The following is a 26,222-nucleotide window of genomic DNA, read 5'->3' on the forward strand; positions in this document are numbered from 1 at the left end:
ATCAAATCAGAGAAGGATAATGAGAAGTAAAACTAAATATTAAAAACACCTTCCGCTCACCCCTCCCTTCCTCTCAGGCTTAACTTTACTCCCAATTTTCTCTACCTCCTCGCCCCAAGCTGTGCAGGGGAACGGGGAATGAGGGTTGGGGTCAGTTCATCACACGTTGTCTCTGCTGCTCCTTCCTCCTCAGGGGGAGGGCTCCTCACTCTTCCCCTGCTCCAGCGTGGGGTCCCTCCCATGGGAGACGGTCATCCACGAACTTCTCCAGTGTGAGTCCTTCCCATGGGCTGCAGTTCTTCACGAACTGCTCCAGCGTGGGTCCCTTCCACAGGCTGCAGTCCTTCAGGCACAGACTGCTCCAGCGCGGGCTTTCCCATGGAGTCCCGGCCATCTTGGGCAGCATCCCCCTGCTCCGGCGTGGGGTCCTCCCCATGCTGCAGGTGGGCATCAGCTCCCCCGCTCCCCTCCATGGTCTGGGGGGGCACAGCCTGCTGTCTCACCACAGGCTGCAGGGGAATCTCCTCCTCCCCTCCTTCTTCACTGACCTTGCTGTCTTCAGAGTTGTTTCTCTCACATGTTCTCACTTCTCTCTCTGGCTGCCATTGCTGTTGTGCAGCAATTTTTCCCCCTTCTTAAGTACGTTATCCCAGAGGCACTACCAACATCGCTGATGGGCTCAGCCTTGGCCAGCAGCAGGTCTGTCTTGGAGGCAGCTGCACTGGCTGTGTCAGACGTAGGGGAAGCTGCTAGCAGCTTTTCACAGAAACCATCCTTGTAGCCTCCCCTGCTACCAAAACTTGCCATGCAAACCCCATACATTACCCAACACAGCAACCTTGCTAATGATCAGATAGGATCTGCAGACTCCTAAGTGAGCATGCTTCTTAATATCAAAGGCACATGCAGGCTGCTTCATGCCCTCCCAACCTCCTCTGCTCTATCGTGCTTCTTCAAGGAAGCGTCTGTCTGGAAAACTAGTGAAAAGCTAGCAGGAACCTGGATTTTGTTATAGCTGTCTCTCCCGCAACTGTACCAGCCCTGTTGGTATTGCTAATGATTGCCTGTTGGCTCTGCAAGCCATCACACCTGTGCTCACAGTGTGCTCAGTCACCCATAATGGTTTCATGGGAAGGGGGATGACAAACCATGCATGTGAGTATTTCACTAGGTAATACAGTAAAATGTAGAACAGCCAAGTGAAATGAAAGCTAAACAACTTATTTCAAATACTTACAAATGCCATGTAAAGAACATTGTTGGAGCTTTGCTGTTATACTGCTCCTGCCAGTAATTAGTGATTTCTGTGAAATAGCTGGGGAGCAGCCTTGTTTCATTCTGACTTCCCCATCTCCAAGTCTCTGTCCTTCACCTTGTATCTCTGCTGCATTAGCTTTTCTTTGATCATTCAACAGCAAACTCACCATACACGAAATAACCAGTGCCTGAAAATCACAGTTTTCTGCTTTTTTGTTTGTTCCTGTATGTCCCATTTTCTCTGTATTTGGCAGGAGTACCTATTAACCCTTCCTCATTCTTCCGGTGCCCAAGAGTTGCCCAGAATTAGGCAGTTTGTAGGGTCAGCATCTATTTTCCATCAAGCTGCACTGCCTTCCTGGAAGTTCACTGCACGTACTGGAATGCTGCAGGCAATACAGGCAGTCACAGGCATGGAAACCCTTTTCATAGCCAGCACCAGAAACAGCCAGGTGCTGCGGACAAGCTATGCCTATGCCTTCTGGTAGGACCATGCCCTCAATGTCTCAAGCTAAGCAGTGGCCTTGAGGCTGGGGGAGACATGCAAACACAGGTCTCATCTAAGTCCAATGGGGAATACTTGACTACCGTATTGGAAAGTGTGGGATGACTCAGAAAGAAAGAGCATCTTAGCTTTTCATTCCTTGAGAATTGCCCAGGTGCATAGTTGTCAGGTTTCACACAAAAGTTAGCACAGCTCGGTCAGTGGAAAGTTATGATCTTAGGATTCATGCTCATGTGGGTATAGCATCAGCCAATATGGGGCAGACTTTAAAGAAAAATGCCATTTACTTATCAAGGCTAGGCTGTGCTTCCTTCTCTCACCTTGTCTTTACTGTGCTGGTTACATGTCTGATCGCAGATTCTGAGAGAACTACTTTAATTTGCGAAATTACAGACTTTTGTTAAAGTGTTGGACCCTGAAAGTAACATCTTCAGAAGTGCCTAAATCAGTCATATTCCTAAAAAGGACTCAGTTACTTAGAGTTTGGGAACCTGGCCTTCAAACAAACATCTGGGGGCAAAAACCAAATGAGCTAGAAGCCAGGCAAAGAGCTTACTACCTGGAACTGGGATTCACAAACTCTACCTGCTACACCAGGAGGAAGCACTTATGCAGAAAGCAGGCACTGAAAACCTCCTTCCCCAGTTCTGATTGACCTGATGGTTGGTGTGCGAAGCTGGAATTTATAGCCCAGGATTACTGCAAGAGATTGGCACCCCAAAGCTCCCTTGGGTGATGGTGGAAGTAGCAGTAGTTCATACTTGTAAGGCTCAAATACTAGGTTTCCTTGCCTCAAAGCCTGATGTGACTCATGCACTTCTCCACCAGCTTCCAGGAGCTTGTCCTAATACACCAAGGCTGAGTAGGCCCCCCATTCCCCGTGGAAGCCATCACATTTTGGCCACCAGTGTCCCAGCATTCATAGCATCCAGGAGGGAGATGAACTGTTGATTCATGCCTAAGAAATTTGGCTGGGGACACAGGCATGGATGTTCCTACTGCACTTACGTTGCATTGGGGTTGTTTGCTCCAAGCCACTAAATAAGTGAAAGAAGTGGTTAAATAGGAAGCCTTGTATCATTCAGACCAACACGTTGCAATAGGACTCAGTAATAGCATAGAAATCGTCATGGAGAGACCTACTGCAGGAAGAAGACACGTAGCAGCTAAGTCCAGATTCATCAACTGAATGAGTAATCTGAGTTGGAGAAGACCATTAGTACTTGTACCAAGCAATCGATAGAAAGCAGAGAGCAATGGTCCATTTAAAAGGCTCAGGCAGGCCTTAGCTGCCTTGACAGAAAGTGAAACCTGTAAGCTTGTTTTCGAGTCAGGTGCCTTTTGTGAATTATACAGCCTCTTAAAGCATTGGCAGCTTGTCTCAGCGCTGTGTATTTGTAGTCAGTGCTGAGCTTCTGATGTACATGGGTGGAAGTTGGGTTGTATTTAGGGTTGTAAACGTTTGCCTCCATAAAACCCCACTTTATCCTTCTGTTTCTGAATAGCAAAATTCATGTGGCCTGCAAAATACCAGCCTTTTATTCTGGAGACAGAGATAACCAATGCATTTGCAAGTTCCAGTCCTGAGGAATTACCCTGATTTAAGGTTTTGACTTCGATCCTGTATCAGTGTCTTTGTTGCTCATGCCAGAGAGGTTATTAATCTGATCCTTTTCCTGCCAAGTTCAATGAGCATTTATTCACCTCCTCTGTCAGCAGGAACAGGGCTGGGCATGGTTTGTACGAGTACGTACCCTTCTCTGCAGCCTCCTCAGCCATGCTCATTATCACGCTATCTAAGCACCTCTGCTGCTTATTTGTCCCTCAAAAAGGCAGCCTTGGGCATGTGTCTCCCTGCTCTTACCTGTGTGGAAGGGACAGAGTTGGCCCACCTTGCATTTGCACACCCTGGTAGGCACGCTGCTTTTCTATGACAAGTGGGAAAAGGTGCTTTTCTCTCCAAGGGGTATAAAATCTGCCAGAGAAAAAATGTATCAGCACATTTCACATACTGCAGGGGAAGCAGAAGCAAAATGAATTCACTATTCAGGTTCCCCAGCAAGCACTCTGGTAAACCCCTGTTATTCAGGCAAGCCACAAAAGTAGTTCCCAATAGTTCTCACACTCTGGACAACATTTTTAACCAGGCCCTTTCCTGCCTGACCGGCCCCATGCTCGGCTTTTCCCTGCAAGCCTTGTCTGGCATTGCAGGATGAGATTGAGGCAGTTAGCTCAACTTTTGCAGCTAATTGCTAACTCAACCCAACTGATTTCCCACAAGAAACAAGGAAGGACTTTGAATCAGAAAATTGAATACCAGTTTATATGAAAACCCATCACCTGTGGGCTCCTATCCCTACTGGAGGCAGGGCCATGTTAATACAGCACAGATATTGCATACTGGCAGAAGGCTTAGGTTTAGGACTTGAATTCTAGTTGTGATACTGTGGTGGGAAGTTATTAAAAGAAATAGTCTTTCCTAAAGGAAAAGCTAATTTAAATCCCCTTTTGCACTGAATACATAAAGAAAGCTTGACATACTGTCTGTGTTTTAAGGTACATTTCAGCACTGAGTAGAACACACTGAAAATCTAAGCAAACAATATGCTGTTTAAAAATACAGCTGCAAAATGGTTCACTTTTTTTTAAACAAAGAAAGCAAAGTCCCAAGAATCAATGCGAGATAAAAGAGAAAAACACATGGGGGACATCACAGATTGCTAGGAGGAGAAGCAGGGCAGGCAGCAACACTTTCTGCTGTAGGGTATGTTAGTCTGGTGAGTTGCCGTCTAGGAAAATAGTAATAACTCAAGCCTGGTGTCAAACTAGGCTGGACTAACACTAAATGATGGTGCTGCTTTGATGGAGACACTGTTCTATCCCCACTGGGCCCCTCAGCATCAACCTCAATAGGAGGAGGAGAGGTAGAAGGATAGATTCCCTTGCTTGGCACAGTCTTAGGGTCCATGCAGCAGTCAGGTGCAAGTAGAGGCAAGGTCTGTGCTCTTTCTCTGCCTCAGCTGGGTCTCATCCAGAAGCTCTGTGACCATCTTAGTGTGGCATTGTCAACAAGCTGCCGTGAGTCAAGGTACTTTAGGTTTAGGCCCTGGTGACCTTGGATGCAATGGGACACAGTTCATCCAGCCTTTGCAGTGTCCCGCCTTGGGAGATGGAGAGCTCATGTCCTTTGCTATTAACTCTGCTACACCTTTTGCCGCTATCAAATCTGTGTTTCTGCAGCTGTGTAGTGGCCAGCCAGGCTGTTGCCTTAATTTTGCTTTTCCCCTTTGTATCCCATATGCAGAGAAGCAGAGGGAGCTGGCTCGGAAGGGCTCCCTGAAGAACGGCAACATGGGAAGCCCAGTTAATCAGCAGCCCAAGAAGAACAACGTGATGGCACGAACAAGGTAAGGGACTGGAAAAGCACTCAGCCGTGCTCTAAGCTGCAATTCCTAATGGCCTTAGGATGGGCAAGGACAACATTCATTGCCATTTGCCTACTGCCAAACATGCTGCCAGAGCAGTGATGGCCCTTCCCAGAGGTGGCAGGCCCAAATGCTCTGTGCTGTGTTGCATCCCATCCCCTGGGGAGACGCAGGGACAGCTGACCCCAGGACCAGTGACAGTGCAGCCTGCAGGAGGCAGAGGCAGCCCAGCCTGGTCGAAATCAGGGGTTTGCTACAGCTGTCTTGCATGTTCTGGGTAGCCTCATGTAACACATAATCCTGCCAGCTGGAGAGGTACGGTGCTGCTTCATGTAATGCAAACTGGTTTAGAGCTTAGTTCTGCTTTAACTGCTTTTATTGCAGTAGTTCCCCGGCTCCTTTTTGATGATGACCCCTTCCTCATACTGATTGACTTAATGAAGGCTTGTGTGTGCTTTGCTATACACCTTCTCTGCACTTTGAACAGCATGGTCATACTTTGCTGGAGCTGCTCTGGCCCATCTCTGTATGACAGTATCAAGACTGTGCTACAAATCACTGTAAACAAAGATGTTCCTAGCTGAATACGTTCTTTTAGAATATTTCTATTTTTCCCATGCAAGCTTCAGTACACCAATGTATTACTTACCTGTATTCAGGAGGCAAGAAACCCCATGGGCCCAGGGGACTGCACACTTTGCATGTTACTAGAAAGGTGGCAGTTTTTAGTGGAAGACCTCACTTAAAATGACAGAAGAATCTGTGTGAATGCTGGGTGTTTACTGATGAATGAGAAAGTTGCATGGATTACCATATATTAAGTAGAACAGGAGCTGCAGGTCAGAGCCTCTCTGTATGCGGCACATCCAACAGATGAGGTTCCTTGTTCACATTAATTCCCCAAACCCAAAATAGTCATAAATCATGCCAAGACTTTGTCAAGTTTTATTTGTATGGTCCTGCAATGTTGGTGGAATACACTGCATTGCTCCCTGCTCTGTGTTTGATTGTTGAGACCATATAAAGGAGCCAGGGCCTTTGAGGCAACAAGAAATTTAGCAAATGCTTTCAGCTGGGTTTTCCATGCCCACTGTTCCTCCCTGTCTTGCAAATACAAGCTGGAAAGACTTGGTTTCTTTTCCCAATAGGCTGCATGTTAGCTTCCCAAGAGGAATGGTAGCAGATTTGCTGCTTGAGAGATTTAGAAACACTGAAACTAGCAGAGAAGGATGGTAAGGGAGAGAAGATAGCATAAGTACAGGTGCCTACCTATAAAATTAGTGACTTGTGCTTGGAGAGCTGCTGGTGGAAAGAAGAGTGATTTGAATGGGGAAGAGCAGAGCAGTGACACCTATTGACAAAAGCTTTTGAACAGCCAGCTCAGTTTTATTCCATTTGTGGACATCTGAGCGCTATTCAGAGGATATGTGGACCCCTCCGCAGCCAAACATAGCCTGCCAGCAGTAGACTTGCTTTTCTTGGTTACTTTTCACACAGCTTTTGGAAGCATCCCTTGGGATCTGCAAAGCAGAGGTTTGCAGCTATTGCTTTAGTAGCAGATGTAGTCAAGCTCCATTGTTCCCATATGGCTGGGAGGTGGGTCTCACTGACCCAAGTCCCTTCATCCTCCTGCTCCCTTGGCTTTCTGGGAACCAAGCTGCACCATGAGCACAGCCCTAGTGATACCTCAGAATGGTTTGGTCTGTCTTGCCACAGACCTGGCAACCCCAGGAAGGCAGAAATGCCACAAGCTTGTTCAAGCAGCATCTTTTCACAGTGTAACGGTTGCAATACAATGGGAGATACTCCAGTGGGATACGCTGCAGAACGTCCAGGTTATGGTTTAAATCTGAACTGTTGGCTTCCTCTGTCTCTGCAGGAGGAGAATAAGCTAAAGCCATTTCCCCCTTTTTAACAGTTCTGCTATTCTCATCAAATATGTTTTCTTTGTTCAGGCAAACCACATTGCCTCTCCTAGTCTCTACTCCAACTCCTCCTCCTTGCCCTGTTCTTTATTATCTGTATGAATTTCTGACATCCAGCCTCCAGTACCAGATTGTCTTCACCATTCGGTCTTCTCTTGGGGCAGGGGCACAGCCAGCCTTAGAGGTGAAAGGATCTGGATCCTTAACATGCTCAGTCTCCCTAAGAGCAACTAAAATGTGAACAAGGTTGGGGTGATACTGGAACACTTGCTATGAACACAGGCAGAGCCCACAACACCTTCCGCACTACTTGGGCACAGCCAGATATTGCAGTACACTCTGAGGATAACCTAAATTTGGATTTGTATCATAATGTATTTCATGTTAAGTGAGCAAAAACACCAAGAAGCTCCTACTGGGACAGCTGCAGATGAAAGCAGCTATGACTGCTACCAGGCTTTATTCTGAGGATGGTGGAAAGTGAAAATAAGGACAATCAGGATGTGAGGGAAAGACTTAGATCAGGGGCAGAGACATTGTCACAATTTTCATCTGTTGCAGAAAAATTGAAGTTCTGTGTTATTAAGAGAAAAGACATTCTGAAGAAAAAGATGTAGTGATTTTTTTTTTTTTTAATCAAGTAAATAGCACCACAAAGGGTTCTTCTCCTAGATCCCCAGATAGTGCTTTGTTCACTCATGATATAGTAACAACTGACAGTGAGTATATGTGGAGCAGTGACTTGAAAACTGGAGAGCGAGAATGGAAGTCAGTACTTCTGATATCTGTATGGGCGGGCTGCTGCTGCCAGATCACAGCTTCAGTTCCAGACATCTTTGCTTCTTGACTTCCTTCCTACATGCTTCAGGAGCAGAAGGACTGTCCCAGTCCTATGAGAAGGGGTATTGAATTTTGCAAGTGGATCCCATTTTCTCCAGTCCTCTGGTTCAGCAGGTTGGAAATTCTGCATCAGTTTTAAAATTTACTTCTTTAATGTTGCATTTCAATGAGCCCAGTAAGAAAATACAAGTAGTCATGAACGTATATATCTGCTTTGTGTTAACATTTGAAATATTTTACTCTCCCTGAGCCTGCCTATCTTCAGTGCCAGGCAGGCCTTTGTATTGCTAAAATTATAATGGCTTCCTGAAATTTTCTAAGCAGAAGCAGAAAAGTGTTTCAGGTAGTTAGAGAGCAGTTGGAGCATGGATGAGATGGATTATCATCTTTAGATTTGTATTTCCCAAACTCTTAGTGAAGCATCCTTGTGCATCATTGTGTGTTGTTAAAGACCAGTTCTTCATTTGGGAGAAAACCTGAGTTAACCCACTGAACAACTTGGATTTTCATCACTCTTACAGTTCCCACCTGCTGAACTTAGAATCTTACTGCATTTGTTCGGTTTGGTTAATCTTGTTTTAAATATGAACCAAAGTCTCTGTGGAGTTTTCTGGATGAAAAAACTCTGTTGTGAACTAGATCTCATTGTATTAATGCTTTTTCCTTACCCTAGAAGCTCTGAAACCTATATTCCATTTCACAAACTCTCTCAAGCACTTAAAGGTGCAAAGTCATCATCAGCCTTTGTAACACTTGATGAAGTGAAAGTCATTATGAAATAATGGGATTTTAAAAGTACTAGTCTGACTGGGCTCTTAGGCTGCACCCACCAGCTCATATTTCTCATAGTACTGAATTTAGGACTGAGACCTCAGACGTGTTGTGTTGGGGGGCTGGGTAGGGACTGAGGCAGAAAGACCACACCCCTGATTTCCGATCGTAGAATAGTAGGAGCACTGAGCCTCTGCCTTCTCCTAGCCTCCTTCTCCTATTTACTTATTGCTAGTGTTGTGTACTCATTCCTAGGAAAAAAAAGCAACACAAAAATGAACAATCTGATACAACAAGCAGCGTTAGCCAAACAGGTTCACTGGAATGAAGCGCAGAGTGTCCCAAGATTTTTTATTCCAGGGAGGAGCATGTTCCCAAGGCATGTCCAGCGTTCATCCCTGTGAAACTGCTCTAAGCTACGCAGAGACACAGCTCACTCCCTCTGAATTGCACCCATTTAAATGCCTTCACCAATAAGGGAGTGCTTGCAGGGAAGTGAAACAGGGAAAACCTAACTATCATATAGCTTTGCCCTAAACTATGTGTGGTACTGAGCTTTACCGTGTTGTTAACGGACAAAATTTAATTATTTCAGGCTCGTCGTTCCCAATAAGGGCTATTCGTCGTTAGACCAGAGTCCAGATGAAAAGCCACTGGTAGCCCTGGATACGGACAGGTACGCTAAGTATTAATAAGATGATATACATTACTGTGCAAGCGAGTTTTCATGCCAGAGTGCAGCACTGAAGCTAACTCCTACTGAAACCGCTCTTGCAGGCTCTCACACTGTTCCTTGCTGTGCCCGTTGGCATATGCCGTAACAGGTCTGTGTGTGTAAACAAGTAGGAAGCCACATGAGTAACAAGTACTGTGCTGGAAAGACCTGAGGGTCACAGATGAAAGTTGCTCTCCAGGCTCCCTTGATGTAACTTCTCTGTGCCTCACGGCACAAGAAAGATAGAGCTAACCAGGGAATACAAGTCTCTCTAACTGTTTCCTTCTTTGCTATATCTTGTCCTTCCCTGCAGTGATGATGACTTTGACATGTCCAGATATTCCTCCTCCGGATACTCATCAGCTGAGGTGAGTTGTACTCTATCCTGCCATCCTTGACATGAATGCTAATAGCAGAGCAGCCAGAAACAGCTTAGAGTGGCCTTGTACTGCCAGAACTGGCTACACAACAGATTTACCAGTGGTGTAGACTCTGTGAGTCTGCAAGGGGCCATAGCAGAAACTGTGCCATGTTTCTTTCTTCCGTGGTGATCCAGTTGGCTCCATCCCTGCGCTGCCATGGCACAGAGATCTGCCCGTCGCCTGTTTTCACAGCTACCTTTGGCTTCACTCAAGCTTTTTCTAGTTCTGCTTAGTCCTGCAGTGTTGGCCCATGTGGTGGAAAAGCGTCAACTTCTCTGTCACGCCAGCTCTGCAACTGTATGCTTGCCAAGGACACAAATAAAGGATCTGAGGGTGTGCTGTGATTTCCAGTTCTTGGGGCGGTCAGGGTCACCTAGTGCATGTTTACTTGAAGCAGGCAGAAATTTCAGGGAGGACTTGCAGATATGAACCCTTGCCCTTTCAAAGAGAAAAGGCAGGAAGCTCAGGCTTTTTAATCCCTCTGCATTGCTTCTGAATATATTCCCAAACTCTCCCCTGAATTACTTGCTCAGCCTCTGGCTACTGCTTCTGCAGGATCTGATTTTACATCCAGGGTGCTGAGGAGCCATTCTACACACAAGCTGCTGGGAGCTCTTACCCCTTGTATCAATTCCTTGGGCAAAATACATCTGAAACACAGAGAAAAGGCCAAGAGCAGGAACCAGATCAAATGGGCCCATGTCTGGGCCCTGATGAAGTGTTGTTCACCCAGATCTGATTAGACAGCACTTGAATCTGAGATTACAAAAAGCCAAGAGGCTTTACCACCTTTCAACTACTATAGAGTGCCCCAGACTGAAAGGAGAGACTGCCTGACTGCCAATTGGTTTATTTACATTATTATTACATTACTTTAAATGAGGGCTTGTCTTCATGGAAAGATTATTCCAGAATAAAATAGTGTATCAACTTGCTACTCTGGAATATCTCACTCTAGATACTCCTGTTCTGGAAGAAGCTGGAACAGAAGGCAGCCCTCACCTGTGGTCAAAAACTGGGACTCTTACATTGGTGGGGCAGCTGCTGATGGTGGGGAAATACATTCCAGAATAAGGGACCTCCTTCATCTTCTGACCATCAGAAGTAAGAAGTCTCAGGTGTTTGACTGTTTGTCTCTTTGTCTGTAGCAGATCAACCAAGACTTGAACATCCAGCTGCTAAAGGATGGGTACCGGTTAGATGAGATCCCAGATGACGAGGACCTCGACCTAATCCCCCCTAAATCGGTCAACCCTACCTGCATGTGTTGCCAAGCCACCTCCTCCACCGCCTGTCACATCCAGTAGTGAGGCCGGCAGGCTGTGATCAGTGCTTTCCACTATAACTGTAAAACTTAACAGCCATTGCTTCCTCCTATGGTAGGACGTGCACCTCTTTGTGTTCATGGAGCCAGGAGAAACCAAAAAATTCATTTTATGATTGGTTGATAAGTTATTTTGAACTATGGTTAAACAAAATAGAAATTGCTCAAAGTGCCAGGCAGTGCCTGGCAGAACTGACTGGTCTGGAGAGTGAATGCAGGGGGGTCCAGAGATACCTCCTTGGTTTGTGTAGGCACTGGGGATATTTTGTAAGGTGTCTTCCAGAATGGGAAGGGTCAGAGCGGGCTGAAGGCAATCCTGCCCACCAAAACCAGTCCATCTGGGAGATCAGGGGTGAGTCTGAGGTGTCAGGGGGTTTTACCAGTGAGAGGAGGTCAGTTCTTAATTCATTCACTAAAGCTGTTTTGCATAACCAAAATGATACTGTAACTGGGGCACAGGAATGGGAACGGAGCAGGGCATCCTTTCTTATGGCAAGGCTAGCCAGGACTAGCATGACACAATTCATTCACTTGTGAAGAGGACAAATAGGTGACATTTCACTGTGAGTCAGTACTAGCTAGAGCTGTCGTGTCACATATCCAGTGCCATCCACCCTTAGTTCCACATCAAATTATCACCAAACACATCAGAGTCAATCTGCAGGCCAGCCATGCTCTTCAGGGATTCAGTCCTTGCCCAAGAATACCATACTCCTGAGTTCAGTCCAGTCACATATACTGACTTCAGCCTATACTTAATTCCCATGAGACCCATCTGCTTCCAAAATTCTTAACTTTGTTTAACTAAGAAAAAATTAGTCCTACATGAGACAGGACTAGAGCTGTACAGTCTGAAGGTCAGTGCTGGAAAAGCTAGTTGAAGGAAGCATGTTTTTACAGTGCTCCGCTGTTGATGTTCTCTTGACACTGTGTCTCTTGGTGCCTGTGGGAGAGATTTGTTAACGCTGAAGGCTTCTTGTGTGGTGGCGTCAGACTTTAGGGGAGTTTTCACCAACAGCAGGATTATGAACAGCTTCAGCTGAAAAAAAAACATGAGAGGAAACTACTCTTTATCCCATCCCTGTCCACTTGTGAAACAGGCTTGGTCTGTGTTAGAGCTGTCCCATGTCAAGAGCAATTGTGTTTATTTGGTGCTGGAATAGTCAGGAAACCTGATGTTACATTAGGTCACTAGACTGAATTGCCAGTTCACCAGCAGATCGTTTTGAATACAAAATCATTTCTGGAATTAGGAAACGTGTCCTCTCCCTGGCCTGTCTTACACTGCTGGCTTCAGCGTATCTGGGGCTTAGGTGAGAGATGGGCTGGCATTTTTCTTGGTGTTGAAATCTTTTGCCACAGGCACAACAGTGTGTTTTCCTGCCCTGCCAGGAGGAAACGACCACCTGCCTTAGGTCATCACTTGCTTTATAGCCTGGGGAAGAGAAAAAGAGAGGGCAGTTCTGAGCTTCCCATCAGAATTCCTGAGGCACAAGGCAGAGCCTGAGCTCCATGCTGACAGACAGATCCCCCATGTGAAATCTGCATGAAGTAAGCTGAGTCTTTAAGAAGTCCTCTTCATGATTAGGAGGAGATTTATTTAACATCCTGGGGTTTCACTCTGTGCAGTGCAAAGCACAATACCATCTACAACGTGAGCAAAAGAGCAGGCACACAAGATTCATGGGCTTTATTATGCACTTGCTGGTATTGACAACTGTTAAAGCTATGTTTGCCCCCTGCCCCGCCGCCCCTAAAACAGTGTGCTGCCACCTTGGCTCCAGGCCGTAGAAAGAGGACTGAGTGGTGCTGTTTGCTGAGCATCCTTGCCTCCTCATGCAGAAGTGCTGGTTAACTTGCCAGCTCCTCTAGGAGGAGTGTTCCTCAAGTGGATTCCTCTCCCTTTCTCACCACCTGATCATGCTGAGGGGGAATATTTCCAAAATATTTCTAAAGAAGCACAAAGCATCAGTTCTCCAATTCTACACTTCTTCATTTGTGTGCCTGCTTTCCTCTCCATTGCTAGCTCAGGTTGAGGTTAGCAAGTTGTCTGGAGGTTAGGGAAGAGCTCTAACAACACTGTGTAGAGAAAAAAGATAAAAGGGAAAAAACATTCCTTAAGGAGTCTTTTTTTTAAATGGGGAATATAGTCAAAACCTAACAGAAACACCATGGTCAAACCAAATCCTATAGGACATGAGTGCGTCTCTTTAAATCTTCACTATTCTAAAGAGGGACTTTGCAGTTCAGCATTGGTACCATGCAACGCCTTCATCACATTTATCCTCCTGGGTCAGCCTCTGTGCCTTCCAGCTGGGCTGGACAAGTTCAGCCTTTCCCACAGCCCTTGCTCAGGAGCTCAGAGCATCTCAGTGTGCCTGCTAGAGCAACAAGTCATCTGTTTACGTGGGTCAGCTGTGAAGGACTGCAGGTCCCACAGGTCTCTGTCATGCTGCCATCATGTTTGGTCTAGGACAGAATGAGGCTTGCTGACACTGTATCTCCCAGGGTTAATGCCTCCCCTCTGAAGGACAGACCTTCCCTGATAACCACTGCCCCATGGCACCACAACCAAGTCCTTTTATTGCCCCTATTGCTGGGTTTTGCATGCCATGTGCCCAGAGGCATTCTTCAACCCTGCAACTGCCCTCAGCCCTTTGCATTGTGTGGTGTGCATCTGCTTCTAGCATAACCCTTGAGGGAGGGAGAGAGATTAATTTAAATGTTACACCCAGTGCTTCCTCCAAATATAGACCGAAGCACAAGCCAAGTGTTTTTCCCTGTGCACGGAAGGAGTTTGTTGCACAAATAGCTGGTTTGGCATGACAGTACAGGACCATAAAATGGCAATTTTTTGGCTTCTCCTCTCTATGCTTTGTGTTCATATATTTTGTTAGGGGAATAAAGTAGAAAGGGTGGGGAAAAGTAGTTATCTGTGTAGGGTCATTATCAGGAAGGCTGAATGGATTAAGGCAATGCACATGTGGCTATCATGGAAATTGAACACTAACCCTTCTGAACTGCAGCCCCTTAAGCAGGTTATGACTATGTGGCAGGCTTGTTGGCTTGTTATGGAATATGGTGGACAGCCCATCAGTATGTATAAACCACAGATTGGGCTGGCCCCCCCTGTCTGGTCTCGTGTTCAGACCTTTGCTTCAGCCAGAAGGTTTTCTTTGTGCCCTTGTTGGATGTTAACACTGTGGCGACTTCCTGGGAAGGTGTATAGATACACGGCTGTTATGGCACTGCTCTCCTTAGACCAGTCTCTGCCTCCATGGCCGGGAGAAGGCAAAAGCAAAGAGCATGGATCCTGACCCTCTGTTGCAGCATTATAAAGCCCTAAAATCTGCAGAGCTGCTGGGCACTCTCCTAAATGCAGACTGCATGCAAGAAAGCAAATCGTTCCTTGTTCCAGTCTTTGCACCAAACCAGATGGTCTTCTCAGGCCCCATTTCAGCCCAAAGTTTTACAGAATAGCAAGGGGAGGAGCACCATGGAGTATGAAAGGCTGCATCGCTGTCCATCTAAATTACCATGCAAATAGGACTTAAGGATATTGATGCTGGTGCCTCCACAAAGGAATTTGCATTTGATGCCTCCTAAAGCCAGGCAGGCTTTTTGTAAGAATTTTATGTAATTTCAGTCACCAAATTACCTGAGTTTAAGGAAGTCCTTTCCTTTTATCAGGTGTTAACTTTGTCCTTTAATGTGAGCTGGCTTTGAACTCCAGGGTCTCAGCACTCAACTCTGTCCCTCCGGTCTGCAAACTCTCCATTTCCAGATGTCTGTGTGAGGACGAACATCCTCCTAGTGTTGAGGAAGGTCTTTAGATAGCATGGTCTAGTCTGTTTTTCTGGTGGTTGTAAATAAGCTTTGGCCAAAAGGAGGCTGATGTCCAGGCAATGATCCCGAAGGCTCATTTGATGTCTTATCAGATATATCTTGAAGCCAACCTTGGAAGAGCCACTGGATCATATCTGATGTTGCTGTGTGTCTAGCCCCAACATGTACTCTTGGCCATTGGGTGTGTTACGCTGTTCTGGCTGTCTTGCCTGCAGATACCTTGCAACTGCAAAAGCAGGCAACCAAGCCTGCTCCATGGACTTTGAAAGGGACTTCAGGATGCTCCCCCATAGACAGGATGGACCCAGCTGCTTCTGGTTTGTCTCTCTAGCTCCTTTCCCAAAAGGAGGCACCTGCTCTGCTCAGCTGTGTGCTGGCTGACACATTGGTCTGCGATCCCGAGCAGAATCCTTTCCTCTCTGTGCAGTCTGTCCTCAGGCTGGCCTGCAAGCTGTACAGCGGCATGCAGGAGACTTGAAAAGTACAGTGCCCTGTATGTGACTCAACAGAAACATGAAGATGCTTTTGAAGAAAGGAAGGACCCAGCTGGGCACCAGATGGAATGACAGGAAAAGGAAAACAAGCAGTAACTAGAAAGGTTGCCAAGTGCTGTTTTGGCCTAGGGCAGATCCCAGTTGTCTGAGTTAATCCATCTCAGTGCAGTGCTGATACCAGCAGGGAGCAAAGCTTGCTTTCAGATGCACATACCAGAAACACCATGTCCCTGAGCTGGCATCACAGCCAAATACTACTGCGGAGAGTCTGCTGGGCTGTTAGAGCACAGAAATGAGATCTGGGGTCCCTTGCTACCATTGGCACATGGTACATATTTGCTCTAACCTCAGGCAAGTCACATCCCCTCTTGATGCCCATTCCCTTCTGCAGCACAGGGGAGGAACCTGCCTTCCCAAGATGCTACCACCACCCTACATGGATTTTGCCAAGTGTGTGACAGGCACCATTGATAGGATAGCTCTGCAAGCAAGACACAAAAAACATGCCATAGAAATTTTATGCATATTTTCAAAGTACTACTCTGCTTTCCCTCTGTTAACCAGGTTCTGATGTTGCTTGCATGTGCCATAAGGCTGCAGGGTAGAAGTTAGTAGAGAGATTAAAAAGCTTTTGGGGAAGATGTTTGGCAAGGATGTCTTTCCCAGTTATTTGGCAGCTGGTTCTTGTACAATTGGCTTCTCAATCTGCATGCTGCCACAGGGAACATGTAAGAAGATTTGGTGGCCTAACAGCACCATCCCCTGCTAGTAGAATTAAGGAACTTCCTTAACTGTGCAACTGGGATAGCGAGTGCTGATGGGAGGGAAGAGACCACTGAAGGGTTCATTTGTGATATTCCCATGGCAGTTTCATGCTCTTTCTTTTAGCATCCATGTAATCATCTGAGGGTATAAACTGGCAGTTTTGCCTGGTCTCTTCCTTTACTTTTCCATTCTCCATTCACGCTCACATGGGGTATGGCCACTCTTACCTAGAATGAAGTAGGCTTTGTCACCTGGCTGCTGCTTGGCTCAACAAGCACAGGCTGTGTGTTCGAAAGAAACATCTGCATAGCTGGGCAGTGCCACAGGGCAAGCTGGGCTAGGTTGAGCCTAAGGGGAAGGCATGGGAAGGTCTTCATTTTGAGGTGCTTCTCACCTCTAGGAGAACATTGCATCCTTGTCACTTCCTTTCAAGGCCTTCCAGCGAGAGGAATTGCTCCACACCTTGAACCACATCTCATCAGCCAAACCCACCTTTGTTACAGAGCCACACAAGCCCTGAAGCAGAAGGGCCATTAATTTAGCATAGAGGAAGCGGTTGTGACCTGGGATTACCTACAGAAGATTAATGCAGGTTTCTCACAGGGGCTGGCATCTGTATTTTAACTCCCTGTATTATGCAGCTGATCTGCTGCATTGCTACCAAAAAATTACTACATCCCCTTCTTTACCCACCTTGACACTGGTGGCAATCCCAGGATCACAGCAGCTAAATGCTACCTGGCTAAGCACTGCTTTGACAGCTTGCTGGGGAGGCAAGGCTGGGGACTAATTGAGATTACATGGAGCGAGCAGTATGGCCCATGCAGCTGTGCAGCAAGCAAGCCATGTCACAGAGCAGCACAGACACTGGCAGGACAGGTTGCAGATTTCCCTGGTGCCTGTGGAGAGCAGCTCTTCCTATTGCTTCCCAGACCCATCTACTGCTGGTGGTGGCTCTGAGCGTTTCTCTTCTCTTTCTCTAAAAAGCTGCCCCAGCAAAAGATGCATTTGCTCCTAGGAGCCCACCTCAGTGGTTGTGCCTGGTCTGTGGAGCCATTTCCATAGTAACAAATGGTGACATCAGGGAGTGGAAGGTACAAAAAAAGCCTCATTAAAATGTGACCATCTCAGACGTGTCACTGAAAACCAGCACAGTAGGCACCAGGAAAAGAAAAGGCCACCAAAAGGCCATGCTAAGTCCCATTACCTGCTGATAGTTCTATTCTCCCAGAGCAGCATTTCTCCCTTAGTAGCCCATCCAGCTGCTCCAGGTGAGCTCACTGGAAAGCACTGCTCTCCACCCAGGCTGCCTTCTTGCTTCTGCACCCCAAAAAAGCTGTGACTCCATTTGTTACCCACCTTCCTCAAGCCTGCATGATTTGGGAGATGCAAAGATTGTTGGGAGATGTAATACAGATGCATGGCAAGAGCTGGAAAACTTGGACAAGCTGTCTTCACAACAGCACTTCTGGTTTTTATCACCTTCATCTCCATCCCCAGCTCACAGATTTCTTTGCTCAGTTTCTTTGCACAGAAAAGCTGCCGTGGCAGCTGTGTTCAGCTAGTAGCTGCCTCTGTCCTGAGACAAACCCAAGGCAAACATCTGACCAGCAGGAGATCCAACAAACGTGCTGGTGGGTGAGCCAGAGAGCAGGCTGGGGTTTCTTTTCACCTGCCTGAAGATCTGTGGGGCTCAGGGTTCACCAGTCTAGTGTAAAAACTTTGTGTGATCCAGCAAGCCAAGCCGGCCACCTTCACCCTCCTGGTCTCAGGGCTGCGGGAGGCCTGGGACCCAAGTGCCAGGTCCCAGACCTGCCAGCCCAGGTGCTTCTGGTGCGGGCTGGAGACCTGCAGCAGAGGCGTGGGTGGGATGCCTGCCGGCCATGCTCTTGCTGTGCTGGGGCAGGGCACTGTAAGACACGCTGGTAGGGCTGTAGTTCTGCAGGGAGAAAGACTCTTGCAGAGGATGAAGTCTTTGCAGGGGAGAAAATTCAGAAAGTTACACACACACACACACTTTTTGCACATTTTTAACCATTTTTACTCCTTCCACAGTGGTTATTGAACCTTCAGTTTAATAAAGGAAATGAGCCACCGTTAAATAGCTTTCTGAAGGGTCCGAAGTAGGCACTATTTGCATGCAGAGCTCGTCTGTGCCTAACATGGCAACTTCCAGACCTCATTGTATACCCTGTAGCTGAGTTACCCTGTGCGCTGTGGGGGGACTGGGGTGGGAGAGTCAGCGCTGGCCATCATGCCACACAGCCACGGCTTCCCAAACTGAAGAAGAATCGGACCAGGAGGTGGGGGAAGGAGCAGCGACAGTAGAAGGATAGCTAGTTGTCACAGGTAATCTTCAGTATCCATGTCCAGTGATTAGTCCTAGAATTGCAAGCCTTGTTATATTGCACTTATCCTCCTTCCACTCCTCTGTTCTCAAAGCAGCCATCGCCTTTCTTCCCCATGCACTAGTGATGAGCATCAGAGGCAGTTGCACCAAAGTGACTCTCAGCCCAGTTCTGCATCCCCCTCTCCCACCCAGTCCCAAGACAGCCTGGACAGTTGTTGGCCATCACAAGTCTAGTAACTCTGCTTGGGCTTCTTTCCTCGTGTATCATAGCTTTCTCCGCACACACTCTAGCAGGGCAGTACAGGAGGCTCTGACCATGTCCCAAGAAGCTTCTTTGCCCCCTGGCAGCACCTTGCAGACATGCACCTTACTGGGAATGTACTGGGTCAATGCTGATGAGATATGGCGCTGCTGATCTTGCATAGATGGCAGCTGATGGGGATCCACTGGGAGAAGCTGGCAGAAAGTGGCTACTGTCCCTTTTCTTTTCTTTTTTGAGGGAGAGGGGGATTTTTTTTTTGGCATTGTGATTATTGTCCACCTTCCAGTGGCCAAGTTCTGGGCTGCATTAATAATTGGGGTTCACTGGCTGTCCAGGCAGGTATGGAGCTTCGTACCAACCTTAATAGCAAATGTGGCTGTATCCAGAGCCTGGATACAAGCTGGGTTTCTCCCACGCTGGCAAAGTGTTTTCATCAGGTTCCAGATAGACATTTCTGGCAGACAGGAAAACAGCACTCCTCCAAGTCTGGATCAGATCTGCACTTCCATTTCATGTCCTCAGCTTGGAAAAAACTCAACCCAAGCAAATGCTTCCCAGGTCTCCTTTTCACATGTGGTGCCTGGCACCCCAGGGAGGGGGTAGCAGGAGGCATTTCAGGACCACCAAAAGCAAGATCCTTTTTGGATGTATTTAATGGAAATATCTTTCAGGAGGAGAGAACTCCCAACCTTTGCATTAATCTCAAGAGCAAGAGATGAATTTCCAGCTGTCCTTGCATATAGTGAAACATAGCTGAAACAGCCAAATGCAAAGTAGACTTAAATGTAGGGTTTGACCTGAATAACCTTTTAATTAGGAAGATAAATTTGTTGTAGCTTGACCTTAGTCCATGTTAGGAACCTGCTAATCATTTGACATGCAGAGTGTATTAATGCTGCACTTAACTTGGCCATTGGTTTTATTATCTGGTTTGGGGAGTTTTTTTTACTCCCAAAGCATCAGTCTGCATCTTGTATGGATTTTCCTTTCTTTCTTTTTTTTCCCATTCAGAACATGTAGCACACTGTTGTACTTATGTTCCCGTCTGCGTAGAGTATTGCCTTAAACAGATCAGTTGTGTTGTGATTTGTTTTGGGTTTTCTTTTTTCTACCATCAGTTTGATGCATTAATTTATTTAAAAATGTGGGGGTTTGTTTTTTTTTTTTTTCAAAAACATGAAACATGTATAATATTTTTTTTAACATTTCCATTGCAGTATTTATCATTGTTACTGGTTGTGTGTAGTGTAACAGAATTAATGATATTAAAAAGCATACATATGAAAACCAGCCTGCCAGCCTTTCTCATTGTGGTGAACTGGGGTGAAAGTGTACAAACAGCACCATCTCCTCTGAGTCCCCAGCAGTCATGGATACTGAAATCAGGGGGTGCCAGTGGCTCATGCTGGCAGCCGGTCCAGTGCAGGATTAGTCCCCCCCAACCAAGAGGCTTGGACTCCACCTCTCTGCAGAGCAGTGCTCCCCAGATCTGTGCCCTGGGGTGCTCCAAGGCCACAGAGCTGGGGGCAAGGGGGTAGGCACCCCCATGTCCACCCCTCCCTCCCAGCCTACCACAAGGGGATGGAGCTGATGGAGAGCCTAAGCCTGGCTCAACAGAGACCAGTGGGGTGTGAAAATCAACAGCAGCTTGTTTTCTTCATTTCATCTCTTAACAGCACATTAATCACGTTTGCCTGGAGGCATTTGGGTGCCCCAGGCTGCCCAGCCCCACCGTCACCCGCAGCAAATGGAGGCGGCGGGTTGGCATCCACCCTGCCAAGATGGACATTGGTCTTCACTGGTTGTCTCCAAAAACGTGGCGGCAGAGGGGCCAGAGCCAGGAGCCGAGCAGGGCTCTGAGTTGGTGCTGTGTGACAAACCAGGCCAGCGTGGGGTTTTGCAGGGGTAGGGTTTTCTGCCCAACTCTCCAGCTTGGGGAAAAGCAAACCCAGGTCATGCAAATCCCTCCCTGGCATAACCCAGCTGCCTCTCTGCACTGAGATGCACAGGGACTGCTCACTCTGACTGCAGAGCCCATCACTCAGGACAAAAGAACAAACAAGCCACACAGGATCACCTAAACCCAGCTTTTTAACTGAAAAGGGGAGACAGAGCAGGTGGTAATTCCCCTGACTACCCCAGCAGGCTGGGACAGTGGTGCCTGGTGCTGTGCCCCAGGCATTAGCTGCACTGGTGTGGTGCTCTGTGCGTGCAGCTGGGTTGCTGCAGGATTTCCAAAGAAATATGGGAGAGAGGGGCTGTAAAAGCCACAGTCACTGCTTCTGCACCTCCCAAAATAAAATTATCTTGACTAGGACCAGCTGAAACTGTTTCCTACCGTTGTTAAGGTAATTGCCTGCAGGAGGGGAGGAAGCCTGGGGCCAGGACAAAGCCAGGAGGGTGCAGTCCACTGAGGGATGTGGGCAGCAATTGCTGTGCCCTAGGCTAGAACCAGGGTGTACCTATGAGACTGACAGAAAGCTACCAAATCTGCCTGCTCCCGCACTATGACATCACTGATCACATAAGGACCACCCTGAGCTGGCAGAGCAGTGGCACTAGCCCCATTCTCCCTCCTGCATGGGCTGCAAGCCCCCAGCCCTACATAGCACTGCTCATCCAGTGGGGCATACCCAGGACCCTCTAAGACTCCAAGCACTCCTGTCCCAGTGGGCTGCTGCACCATGTTCCTCTTCTCCAAGAAACACAAGACCCCCATCAGCACTTACACCGACTCCTACCGCCCGCCATGCTCTGTCAAAAAGACCATCCATGAGCAGGCTCCACAGGAGCTCTGGAAAGAAAACAAGTTTGTTACGCAGGTAAATGCTGGGGGAGAGGGAGACCTCAGGGTTTCTACCCCTACCCTGCTGTGCATGCTCGGTGCCGGGCAGGGGTGTGGGATGGGGACTCACGGTGTGCCTCACTGCATGTGTCTAATGGGGGGGGTCATGCTCCCTGGTTAGGAAAGTGTTTGACACCCTATGGCCTGTTCTTGTTGGCTTCTTGTCCCCTGGAGCTGCACCCTGCAGTGGCTTTGGGTTCTCAGGGCTGGCAGTCACCAGCACAAGCTCTCATGTCAGCCCTGTCCATCAGTAGGTTTCAGAGTGCACAGGGGGCAGGATCTGCTGAGGAGGGGGAAACTGAGGCAGTGTCAGGGCTCAGGGCTTCTGTGTGATACAGTGGCAATGGGGAGGCAGATCAGGTGGCTCTGAGAGCTGCTCCAACACCTAGACTGCAGGCTCAGCTCAGTTCCGACTGAGGGGCCTTCCGTGCCTGGGGGACTATGCGAAGGTTCGGGGGAGATCTGAGCACTGAATAAACCCTCCCAGCCCTGGTCCTGGAGGAGGAGGGATCCCTGAGTTGTGGCCTTACTGTGGGGGGCATCTGTGGCACATGCAGCTTTCCCCACACGGGCTAACAAGCATGCAGGCTCTGATGCAAAGCATGCTGCAAACTGACTCATCTCTTGCAGCCTCATTAGCATGTGCATTATAATGAGGGAGCCAGCAGAGGGCATGGAGAGGGATATCCCCACTGTGCAGGGACAGAAATAGCTCACGCAACCAAGGCACCCATCTGCCCCACACGACCCCAGCCTTCTTGGGCTTTGCCAGCTGTAGAACATTGTTTTGGTCCTGTAACTCCTTTCCCAACCTCTGCTGGGCCCATACCTGGCAGTCCCAGTGCACCCACCCCTTGTCCCACCCTGCAAAGTGCACGGACGCCTATGGACACGCTGGGTGCAGGGGGAGAGGAGCCAGCGATGCCCAGCCATGCTCCGTCCCCTGTGTTTGGGTGAGCAGGAAGTTTGGGGAGGGGAGGGGGAGGATCACGGTGCTGCTATGACCCCCATGCCCCCACACTGTGAAGGACAGTTTGGTGCTCAGATCTCCAGCTGTGTCTCCAGCGTTAGACCCTGCCTGGTAATCGGCTTCACCAGGTGCCCCAATGGCCGTGACAGCAGACGCTGCCGCAAGGCCTGGGTGTCTCTCCTCACTCCCCACTGTCTGCAGGGATTAACGATGCCCCCCGTGCAAAATCCGGTGAGCCAAGGTCAGCGTGAGCAGCTGATTAAGGCGGCAATGCAGGAGCACTACAGGAACACCATCGACCCCGCTGCCTATTGGCCTGAGAAGTACTGGCTGGCCAGGTTCGAAGGTACTGCCGAGGTCCCAGCTGTCCCCCTGTGTCACACGAGGCACATCCCCACGGGGTTGGGGGGCTGAGGGTGCTGGCAGCAGCTCTGTTCGTCCCCCCTTTTGCATCCTGCATCCCCCCCCAGTGGCGAAGGGACCCTCCGTCAGCATCTGCACTTTGCTGTGGCCACCCATCCCCATCCCTGCACTGAGACTGTCTCTGTTCCAGGGATGCCCGCCGGTCCCCAGGGTTCTCTCCCCCCGTGGCCCCTAAATAACCCCTGGTGGCAGGTGCTGCCTGGGGGACACCCTGCTGGCATAGCCCCATAGCCCCCAGGGACCAAGGCTGTGTGGGCAGGGATGAGTGACCAGCAAGCAGGCAGTGGTGGGTGTCAGCTCCACCACACACTCTTAACAAGGACCCCAGGAGCAGCTCCTCTGACATGTCCCCTGGCCCTGTGACATTGCATTTCGGGGAGAGGGGGAACAGTCATTACTCTCTGGCTGTCCCCCCATGTCCCCAGAAGCACTGGACACCCCTGCCTGTCGCTTTTGTGTTGCAGAGAAGTACAACCCGGTTTTTGTCAATGAGGACAAATATGTCACCTGGAGAACAGGTCCCTACAACAGCGCAGCCTGGAATAAGCACTCCTCTTACCTTCCCCTCCTGCCCAAGGTAGAGTCTAGCCCCCCGCTCGCCCCAAACGTGAGCCACCACAGCTGCCACTGGCACCTCAGACTCTGCAGCAAAAGGGTGGCAATCCTGCAAGGGCTGCCATTGCTCCTTGCAGGTGACAAGGATGGAGACCTTCCTGCACAGTGTACCAGTGCCGTACCCCCCAAAACCCATCTGCCTCAATCAGTTTGGTAACTACCCTCACCCTGTCCCTGTACTCCAGCAGTAGCTGTGCCCGTGCCATGCTGGCGTCCATCCAGGTGATGGCCTGGCTGGTCCTCTTGGCCCTTACCCCTACCATCCCTCCACTTGCAGAGCGGGAGGTGATCACCAACATGCTGCACAGGCTGCCCGTGTACAGTGTGACAGGGAGGGGACCCTTCCAGGGCTACTACAGCCCCTGCTCTGGGCGCCACTGCTGCCTGCGAGGGATGGACTACTACGTTGATGGGGGTCCTGCCATCAGAAGACATCTCCACACACTAGGAGAGAGGGCTGTAAGGTTGGGATGGGATGGGATGGGATTGGATTGGATAGGTTGCCTTAGGTTGGGTGGGATGGGTTGCCTTGCATGGGGATGGGTTGAGTTGGGATAGACATGACCTCCCTTGTCCTTGGGGTCACCGCTCACCCTACCTCCTCTGTCTCTTGCAGGAGTATACCATGCTGCAGTTACAGCCCCAGAGCGATGTTCCATACATCTACACATCGCCCTCAGCCATCCTCCCCATACAAGAGCCTTAGGTGCAGACACATTCAGTGAGGGTAGCACTTCGAGCCAGTTGCCCTGGGCGAAAAGCCTATTATTTTTTCCTAGTGCCAGCCAGCCACTAGCTCTCTTTTCATTAGGGTTTCATACAGAATTCCTCAGAGGGTTATTCAGGGGACAATTGTGCAGACTGCAGACTCTAAGGGGTAGCGGATCCCATCACAGTGCCCACGCAGGCAGCAATGCAGCAGGCTAAGTGGATGTGACCAGGGAGGGCAGGACACCCTTGCGGTGCTGGGCTGTGGAGCGTGTTGTTGCTACCTGTGGAGAAGCAGTTGCCAAATTTACTCCCAGGTCAGGTGTTTCTATGCTTGATCTCATCCAGCAGTCCTTGGTATTGTACAGCACCTGGAATCTTGCTGGCACTGGAGCCTGGCTGCACGTAACTTAGGATCTCCCAGATTTTGGGGCCACATCAGTGTTTCTTGTGCTGCTCTTGTATTTTCTCTCGTCATTGTTTGCTCTTCTTATCCAAGAACCTGTTCTCTGGTCACGCTGTTCGTTATGCAGTAATCAGCCCTGTCCTTCACCCACTGCAGGTCCAGCAGCACCTTTTAATCCCCACATGTTTACCTGTAGGGTGTCTCCATTGCCGAGGCAGCTTTTTTCAGCCCTGGGGAAGCAGCAAGGGGAGAGGGGAGGCTGTTCAACCAGCTTAGTCATCACTCTGCTACTGCATCAATCCCCCTGCAGGCCAAAATTAGGCATCAGGCTTTGCAGAAAATGTGTGATTGGGTTTAAATTCCTGAGCTCAGAAACTAAAACCAAACCACAATGAGAACAAACGGGGAGCACTGGGTTCCCCCTAGATGTGCTTATGCCTGAGCTTCCGTGAGATGTTTCTCAAGATCTTCTCCACTGAGAAACAGGCAGATTTTCCTAACTGGCATGGCTCTGGGAATGAAGATTTTAGGAAAATGACAGTGTGAGAGAGTGGGTGTTTGCAGGATGGGAGACCCGCTGGAAACAGCTCGCTGCGATGGCAATGCCAGGGAGCTTCAACTCTTCTGCCTGGGCTTCCCTTTGGCCTCAGTGTCCAAAGACACACGCCAAAGTGGATGGGGGCAGCTGCATGTCCACTGCTCGCTCCTAAGCAATGCTGGCAACCAGGAGGTTTTCTGCTCTTCTTCCTCACTGGAGTTTCGTCCTCCTGTGGCTGATAACTTTATCTGCTCTCCTAGGTGGGACACGAGCCACTTCAAGAAGACAGGAGGAGTCCAGAGAGGCAGCTACATCATCCACCCTGAGTTTATGTCGGAGGCTTACTCTGCTCCGTGGCACTGGTGAAGAGCAAAGATGGGCTTTCATTAAAACTGGCTTGGGCAACTGTTACTCTCGGACCCTTTCCGACAGGCTGGGGAAGCTCCCGGGGAGGGGGGAGAAACCTCTGCGACTGCTGGCTTGGTGGGCACTTCAACAGCCCTCAGGGGCTAGTACCCTGCCACCGCCCGCAAGCTGGAGAGCAAGAAAGCATGCAAGGAAAAGCTCTCAGAGCGTAGTAACACAGCCAGAAATAGAAGCAGCTGTTGATACCCGTGTTTGTCAGCTTTGCGCTGGGCTGCTTAGGACGTGCTTGCTTTTGCCAAGTTATCTAGGAAGAGCTGCCATCCATCTGGGATACCGAGCAGGGACGCGGGCTAAATAAGGAGGGGGATTTGAAAGCAGCGCATAACTAATGAAGGCATGAAATGCCTTTCTCTGACTATGATCCGGGAGCCCGCTGTCAGCGGGGAACAC

At 48.8% G+C, this 26,222-nt stretch overlaps 2 protein-coding genes across 4 annotated transcripts; both read left to right on the forward strand.

Annotated features, from left to right (window-relative positions):
• The first annotated feature begins 5,045 nt into the window (after positions 1-5,045).
• Positions 5,046-20,191, forward strand: FAM219A (family with sequence similarity 219 member A). Of its 3 annotated transcripts, none has more exons than XM_009914566.2 (4): positions 5,046-5,169; positions 9,319-9,399; positions 9,752-9,806; positions 11,009-20,191. In XM_009914566.2, exons 1-4 carry the CDS (start codon positions 5,114-5,116, stop codon positions 11,165-11,167), a joined length of 351 nt encoding a protein of 116 aa, XP_009912868.2. In that variant the 5' UTR covers positions 5,046-5,113; the 3' UTR covers positions 11,168-20,191. The 3 variants fall into 3 exon arrangements, with proteins under 3 accessions (XP_009912868.2, XP_069633845.1, XP_069633846.1); XM_069777744.1 differs by having other exon boundaries at positions 11,012-20,191; XM_069777745.1 differs by lacking the exon at positions 11,009-20,191 and adding an exon at positions 9,995-10,196.
• Positions 20,192-20,847: 656 nt separating this feature from the next.
• Positions 20,848-25,812, forward strand: SPMIP6 (sperm microtubule inner protein 6). Its single transcript, XM_069777770.1, has 7 exons — positions 20,848-21,723; positions 22,918-23,062; positions 23,604-23,716; positions 23,832-23,907; positions 24,032-24,218; positions 24,371-24,460; positions 25,667-25,812. The coding sequence occupies exons 1-7, from the start codon at positions 21,586-21,588 to the stop codon at positions 25,770-25,772; spliced, it is 855 nt and encodes a 284-aa protein (XP_069633871.1). The 5' UTR covers positions 20,848-21,585; the 3' UTR covers positions 25,773-25,812.
• The last annotated feature ends 410 nt before the right edge of the window (positions 25,813-26,222 follow it).

Source organism: Haliaeetus albicilla (assembly GCF_947461875.1).
Source record: "Haliaeetus albicilla chromosome Z unlocalized genomic scaffold, bHalAlb1.1 SUPER_Z_unloc_1, whole genome shotgun sequence".
NCBI lineage: Eukaryota > Metazoa > Chordata > Aves > Accipitriformes > Accipitridae > Haliaeetus > Haliaeetus albicilla.